The 7,669-nt window shown below is 31.9% G+C and overlaps 2 protein-coding genes across 2 annotated transcripts; one reads left to right on the forward strand and one right to left on the reverse strand.

Moving 5' to 3' along the window:
* Nucleotides 1–589: 589 nt before the first annotated feature.
* Nucleotides 590–2,897, reverse strand: LOC139814868 (fructose-bisphosphate aldolase). Its single transcript, XM_071781368.1, has 6 exons — nucleotides 2,886–2,897; nucleotides 2,565–2,777; nucleotides 1,981–2,297; nucleotides 1,492–1,714; nucleotides 1,197–1,376; nucleotides 590–1,026 (listed from the first exon to the last, which is right to left on the reverse strand). Exons 1-6 carry the CDS (start codon nucleotides 2,895–2,897, stop codon nucleotides 880–882), a joined length of 1,092 nt encoding a protein of 363 aa, XP_071637469.1. The 3' UTR covers nucleotides 590–879.
* Nucleotides 2,898–4,531: 1,634 nt separating this feature from the next.
* On the forward strand, nucleotides 4,532–7,246 carry LOC139815320 (uncharacterized). The gene is made up of 3 exons (XM_071782159.1): nucleotides 4,532–4,692; nucleotides 5,093–6,297; nucleotides 6,747–7,246. The coding sequence occupies exons 2-3, from the start codon at nucleotides 5,105–5,107 to the stop codon at nucleotides 6,874–6,876; spliced, it is 1,323 nt and encodes a 440-aa protein (XP_071638260.1). The 5' UTR covers nucleotides 4,532–4,692; nucleotides 5,093–5,104; the 3' UTR covers nucleotides 6,877–7,246.
* The last annotated feature ends 423 nt before the right edge of the window (nucleotides 7,247–7,669 follow it).

Raw genomic sequence — 7,669 nt, forward strand, 5'->3', positions numbered from 1 at the left:
CCGGGGCAGAGAGGATGACGACATATCGACCAGTAGACGGGCAAGTCCCCCTATATGAGAGCCTTGCATTGAGAACCGTTACTTTAGAGGTCAGTCAAGGGCACCTTGCTTAACATTTATCGAAACTGATGAAATTTCTCGCATAATACCGTCATTATCGTCAGACGTGCCTCCTTTCTCTCGATCACCAGATTGTATTATTGTTAAAGTGGGCTCGACCCTCTATTTTTATCTACCAGTGAACACTAACTGTGTAAAAGTGATGAGTTTGTTGGATTTTTCCATCGGGTCAATTTCTTATCGATTTTTTATATTGTGTATATATATATAGAGATATATATATTTGGAAGTGTTCTTAAAATTCTATATTTTATCAAGAATATGTGAAAATTACATACAAGAAAATGTATTGATAATAGTGAAATGCAATGATAGATATATATTTGTAGTCTATAATTTGTTTTTTTTTTTGGGGGGGGAATCTTTTAATAAAGATTGTTTTATCATGAGACACTATTCAAGAAATATATTGTTGTAGCCGCATTACCTTTACTATCATATGCGCTAAATAATTTATCGTTATTTATAGCCAAACTTCATATACGTATCTGTGACTTTCGGAGATTTTAGAAGTGAAGAATTCTCGCCTAACAATAAATCATATACATTTTGTTGAAATAATGAAACTTGCACATTTTTATTTATTAAAAAAATGTCTTTAATAATTTAATTAATATACATATATTTAATTTAATTAATATACATATATTTAAAATACTTGTATTACGTTAATTTTTCTGGCGATTATAAAATTTTATAAAAGTATGTTCATATTATAACTATTAATCTACATATAAAGAGAAGTAACTAAATATCTGTTTAATTCGATCGAATGCACAAGTTGTTCTCCTCAACCTGTAATTCTCCTAAAGATGCTTCGGAGCATAATTGAGCTCTTTTAAGAAACATTGCTTGAGCCTTATCCACGTTTTCCGAATTGTTTTTCCAAATTTTCATCGCCATATTCTAGCGAAGCAGATGATATATAAGTCAAACTTATGGAATTATGTAGAATTTTTTTATCAATTTGGAATAGCTTTCAAAAATTTGCTAAAGAATTTATATTATAGATACATATCAGAAAATACAATAAATTTTATTTAGAATAAAATGGGTTGAATGAATTTTTTAAACACCTGCAAAGCACGCCCATAGCAGAAACTAAGCCTCCATGGCTTTTTATTGTCACATGCGTTAATGGCATTTAGATTTAACACGGCTTCTTCGTCGGTTTGACCGCCGCTTAGAAAAAAAATTGCTGGAACTGCTGCGGGTACTGTTCTTCGTAATGCTCTTAGCGTATACTCAGCGACAATCTATAATTAAACATCGCGAGATAAAATGTTTGAGCAAATATACTCAATAAAAATTAATGTGGTTTTTAGGAAATTATAACTCGCTTTAATTATTAAAATAGGTTAAATGAGCTACCTGCGGCGTGCATTTTATTGCATTTTTTATGCCCGACAGCACCATCGCTGGCTTCAAAACCATTCCCTCAAGATACACGTGATACTCGTTCAGAGCACGAAACAGGATGGACAGCATCTCTTCGTGAACTTGCAAAGCCTGATCTATACCGTATTTGCCATTGCTCAATATCTCCGGTTCTACTATGGGAACCATTCGCGCGCTTTGGCAGATGCTAGCGAACCTGTAACGAGACACTTGAAAATTTTTTTTCGTGTTACACAATGGAACTCTATATCTTGCGCTATAACTTTTTACACATACATATATATGTATATACTTCTACGATCAAATGCCAATTGTAAAAGTTTTATATCCATGTTTAATAATAATTATATGTATATTGTAATTGTTTGTGAAAAATATGTGCAAAAATTTATACGAGCTTCTGTCAGTCGCGCGCGATACATATATAATTAAGTTTCCATGAATATTAAAATGATCATAGACCTCGCAAGAACATTTGCATTGGTGATCATTGCCAGGTGACTGGGGCATCGTTCCGAAATCGAAAAAACACATCTCCATTTGGCGAAGTGGCAGCCTTCCTTTTTGTACCGAACACAATTCTCCTGTAAATTGTCCAAACCTTGCGTAGTCTTCTCGTCCTCAGTACCGAAGAGACGCACTAAACCTCGATCGACTTTCACACCGGCTATGATGTTCCTTCGACGCAGGAACTCGACGAATTCCACATCTTCCGACGTTCTTTGATGGATCGTTTCATGGTGCAGAATCACCCCGCTTATGTATTGCGAGAATTGAGACTGAAGTTAAAAGTACATATATGCAAAGTTGTTAAGTTAATTGTTTTTTATTTTATTAGGTATATCGTTTGTATAATAAATGTTTGTAAGTTTGAAAGAAAAAAAAATTTTTTTTCTGTTAGATGAAACATTGCTTGTATTGTTACGTGTTATACACATACATATGTTCTTGAGTTACTACTACGATTATGAAGCTATATTTTTGGAATCTGTTGCGTTACGTCTTTGCCGCGGTTTAAAATTTCTACTGCCATCACGTGCAGCGACCTTGTCAGCGGACAACAGCATTTCTCGATAAGCACGTCTCGTAGATTCGGTATTATCTATACCGATTTCCTGAAATCTCTGTTCTAGACTCGCAGGTGACTCGTCACAGGCCAACAATCCTTTTTTAGGCGCACTGATCGTCTCGATGATTTTTTCTAGTTCCAGAGATAGAGCAGGATCGAGTTCGGTGCATTTAGTGACGGATGATGATATCTGACATGTTCCAACGATCAATATTGATCAAATCTTTGTACGAGCAAACCATTTAGAGATAAAAAAAACTAATTAGAAAAGAAGCTTTATGTACTTTTAATTAACTACTGTGTGCCACATAGTGGGGTAAGTCAAATTTTTTAAAATATTGACACCCCACACCCCACTATGGCTTTTACCCCTCCATATGTATATATAATACATACAGAAAAAGAGTGTGACAAATATAATTAGTATAGTGTACATAATTTAATTGGAGATATTTTTAACCATAATTATAAATCTTGTCTTCGTTTCTCTCTCTTTCTTAGTTGATATTTTAAAATTTTAATGCATCGAATATGTTCGACTTAAATGACTACAATTACGTAATGGCATTTATTGATGATCCGGTGGCTCTGATTACCGATCTGCAAAACAGTCTAAAGGGTAAAATAATATTCATTTTGTAAAACAACTTTATAACAAATAACTTATGCACAAACAACTTATAATATAAATGTGCTGATTATAAAGTTGTTTTGCAAAACCAAATTAAATCAAAATTTAGCACAATTTCTTTTTTGTTAATTTGTGAACTTTGTTTTAATTTTATATTAAATTAAGCATGTGTGACAACACTTATTACAAAATATACTTACTGCTCTTTAGAAAGAGAAAAAATCAAAGGAGAAGAAAAAAAATTGGCTTCTATAATTAATTATTTTCAAAGCATGCATTTCTAATCCTTTTAAATTGCATAATATGACGTACACACGTTGTTGTGTGTGTGTGTGTGTGTGTGTGTGTGTGTGTGTGTGTGTGTGTGTGTGTGTTTGAAGTCTCGGAAGGTGAAATGAAACATTGCTTATATGTATTAATTATTATTATAACATAGTAAATATATAAAGTAATAGTAGTAATAATATTTTTATTTATTACTATTTTTTTGCGTTGTAATTCCTGCTGCGCGTAAATATTATATAATATATATAAATTCTTTTTGTATTTTTAACCATAATTTTTATATAATACCAAATAAAATATATAATAATTGAAAATTATATGTAATAAATTAATATAATAATAGTATGTGACAATAAAGCACAAAATCATATATTAATAATGGTAGAAATTTACATTATATGTTTAAACGATAAAGCTAGATTACTTTATCTTTGCAGCAACAATTTGTTCCCAATCGCATCATTTTTCACTGTCAATCGATATATAATATACTTTTTAATTTAATCAATCAAAATATCCGATATATTACGTATTACTTATAAATTTATCAACATAATCAAAACATTATAAACAAACATTGAGAGATTTTCAATGTATGTATTACATATAACATATAACATACATAATTGAATTAATTATTAAAATATATCGAAGTAGCTTAGGCATCTATAGCAGCTTTCACACAATCGAATTTTTTAGAAATCGAAGCAAGCGATACAATCGATCAAAATCGTATAACTCGATTACACTAAAGAACGCCATATTGATAATGTGAAAAACGCGCAAAATTTAATTTTGTAAAATATTTATTTATTTAAAATATTTAAAGCGTTAAAAATGGAAGATATTATAATTCAATATTAATTAAATATGTAAGAATTTTTTAGTGTAACATATCATTTACATCCATTGTTTTCTACACTTCGCAAGCGCGCTTATGATCTTTGGGTACTGGGAACCTTATAGGAGTTATATGGTAGAATCCATTGCCAACAGAAAGACTCCGGAAAAGGTATGATTGTGCTTGAAAAACCCTAAATAAAGTGAGAGATGAGAAGCAGTCTTGCGCGTCCGCGTTCGTCGCCTGCCGCCCGGCCGTCGGCCGTGCCGCCGTTTCAAGTTTTCGAAACGGAACGATGGAGATCGAGTAGATTGGAGTAGACGAAGATGGTTAGAAAATAATGAACAGGTAATTGCTTAGCGCGTTTTGGTCAATTGCCAATCCTTCAATCGACAAATATTAATAAATGAGAAAAAGATAGATTATTATTTGTTTGGCGTGATAATTTTACGTGACAAGACGTAATAATCGGCGAACATGACGGAGGAGGTTAGATTTTTGTAACGTATTGTAGTAGGTAAACACCGAAATTTGCTGGGAAAGCTAAATCTTTTGTGGCTTACGGATGATTATGTTATGACATTGAAGTGAACATGTTTCATCGAGAATAATGGACTTTGTATTGATAGAAGAAATGGATTAATCTTGTAGATTCGACCACGCGAAATAGATGATTTAATTATCATCAATTTACTTTAATGGATTTGATTCTATAAGATTTGCTTTAAATAAAGTTTCTTTTCGGTAGATCATTGATACGATGAATAATCTGGGGAAACCTGCTATGGAGACAGAGTCATCGGACAAAGGCAAGTTAAAGAGACGGTCGGTTTCTTCTTCCAACAATGATTCTGAGAAGAACAGAAAAAGACGATATGTATGCAGCAAGGATAAAAGACAGAAGTCGAGACGTAGGAGTAGTTCCAACACTTCTAGTTCTTCTTATGTTTCAAACTCGGAGAAAAATAGATATAAAGCAAAGAACAGTAGAGATGAGGATGTAAAGCACAAAACTAAAAAGTATGAAAATAACACAGAACAACAATTGCAAAGAAGAAGTGGAAGATATAGTAACGATTATAGATTCTACAATCGGAGGCCCGGAGGTAACTTTTTGAATAATCAAAGAGATTATGGCTATTCACGACCTTACAGATATCACGGTTATAATAGAAATAGAAGAGATATACATAACAATTACCATTATAATAGATATAATAGCAGATGCTTCGAAAGAACATTTAATCATAACAGATCGAGGGTATCGAGTTATTATAGAAATAGTGGCCACGATGCGACTAGTCAGCTCTCGCGAGAAAGTAGTTCGAAGGAGCATGCAAATCGATCAAGATCTATCTCTAAGATAGAAAAATCTGATTCAATAAAAGATAACACAGATACAGTTGAACCAGTAAAACAGAAAGAGAAGAAAACAGAAATGACACAACATATAACTCAGCCAAGTCGCAAGAAATTAAAGAGGAAAAGGTTGTCGTCTGCATCTAGTTCGTCTAGTGTCAGTAGTAGCAGTAGCGACAGTAGCAGCAGCAGTTCCAGCAGCAGCAACAGCACTAGCAGCAGCAGTAGCAGCGATACTGACAGCAATAGCAGTAGCAGCAGCATTGATAGCTCAGAGGACGAAAAGAAGCAGAAGAAAGCCAAGAAGAAGGCTAAGAAATTGAAGAAGAAAATGAAGAAACGGAAGAAGAAAAAACGGATGAGGAAGAAATTGAAAAAGAAACTAAAGAAATCTGCATCCAAGAAAAAAGGACACGGTAAGAAGAAGTCTAAGGAAAATAAGCAACAAGTTCAAGATGGCAAGGAAAAAATGAAGGAAATTGTATCGGATGTGATAGAAAGAGCGAAAGCCATGGCGCCCATGACAAAAGAGGAATGGGAAAAAAGGCAGACCATCATGCGTAGAGTATATGACGAAGAAACTGGAAGACACAGGTAAATATGTTGCAAAGCAATTGAATACAGATAATGAAATATATAATATACATAATATATGTATATATATATATATATATGTATATATGTGTATATATGTAGGTCCGGAAGTATGTTCCGGGACTTTTATTTTTTTACATCGGTATATTCCAGGACATTTGGCAGTTTCCAGGACTGTCCTGGAAAAAATTCATGTCCTACGGCACGTTTCGGGACAATTTTTTGAATCTGATTACATATATATGCGTTATATTCCAGGACTGTACATTTCAAAAAACGTAAACAGTCCCGGAACATACCTCTAGACCTACATATATATATATATATATATATATATATATATATATATATATATATATATATGTTGTATGATATACATAAAAATTTAATATGTTCTTGCTTCTAAATTTGTATATGTCTCTTTAAATAATTTTTGTATTTTTGCATAGATTAATCAAAGGTGACGGAGAAGTCTTGGAGGAGATAGTGAGCCGAGAGCGCCATAAGGAAATTAATAGACAAGCGACCAAAGGAGATGGCAAATACTTCCAAACACACTTGAAGATGAACGCTTTGTGAGATATGTATTTTTGTGCAAACAAAAACAAAAAAAGCATAATTATCCTCTTTACAATACATATATATAAAAAAAATTAGGTGTTACATAATAAATATCTATATATAAGTTATGTATATATATATATATGTAACTTATATCCTTTCCTTGTCACATATAAATGTTGCTGTCTGATATCATAACATGTTTTGTATTGTATTGCGATTTTGAACATTTATTTAAGGGCACACTTAAATTTGTTATGTATTATTACAATCGTAATTCATGCGGGTCACAGGAAATTAGATTAAGTTTAAATTTTTTTATGATATTCTCCTATATTATACATATAATTCAATGTATCGGAAATAATAAAAATTTTTATATAGGAAATCTCTTTTTTTTATTTCGTTGAGAAAAGTAAAATGAATTAAATTTAACTGCATTAAAATAATAACTTAGAATGAAAAGATTTTTTTATTTAATATCAAAAAGAATATAGTATATACATATATATATTTTGGATAACAATTTATGTCGATAACGTAAATTGTCAAGTTTTCGTTAGATGATTATCATTGATTGATTCTACGTGTTTCACAAGATGTCGACACAGTCTAAATTTGCCTCTAACTCCTAATCTAACCTAACCTAACCTAACCAGACAAATAGTAGCAAAACATATAAGCTCCAGTTCAAACTTTTTCATAGGTATTCATATTTTCACAAATTTTTAATATCAAATATAATACATATATGTTGATTGCGATTGTTTTCTTATGAGGAAATCTTAATTTTCTTTGCAGTATTCTAATA

Source organism: Temnothorax longispinosus, chromosome 6 (assembly GCF_030848805.1).
Source record: "Temnothorax longispinosus isolate EJ_2023e chromosome 6, Tlon_JGU_v1, whole genome shotgun sequence".
Lineage (NCBI taxonomy): Eukaryota > Metazoa > Arthropoda > Insecta > Hymenoptera > Formicidae > Temnothorax > Temnothorax longispinosus.

Coding starts and splice junctions, on each gene's coding strand:
- LOC139814868 (XM_071781368.1), bottom strand. Junction 1,377..1,491: donor CAATAAAATGCACGCCGCAG/GTAGCTCATTTA, acceptor GTTTAATTATAG/ATTGTCGCTGAGTATACGCT. Junction 1,027..1,196: donor GCTATGGGCGTGCTTTGCAG/GTGTTTAAAAAA, acceptor CTGCTTCGCTAG/AATATGGCGATGAAAATTTG.
- LOC139815320 (XM_071782159.1), top strand. CDS start 5,105: ATGAATAATCTGGGGAAACCTGCTATGGAGACAGAGTCATCGGACAAA. Junction 6,298..6,746: donor GAAGAAACTGGAAGACACAG/GTAAATATGTTG, acceptor ATTTTTGCATAG/ATTAATCAAAGGTGACGGAG.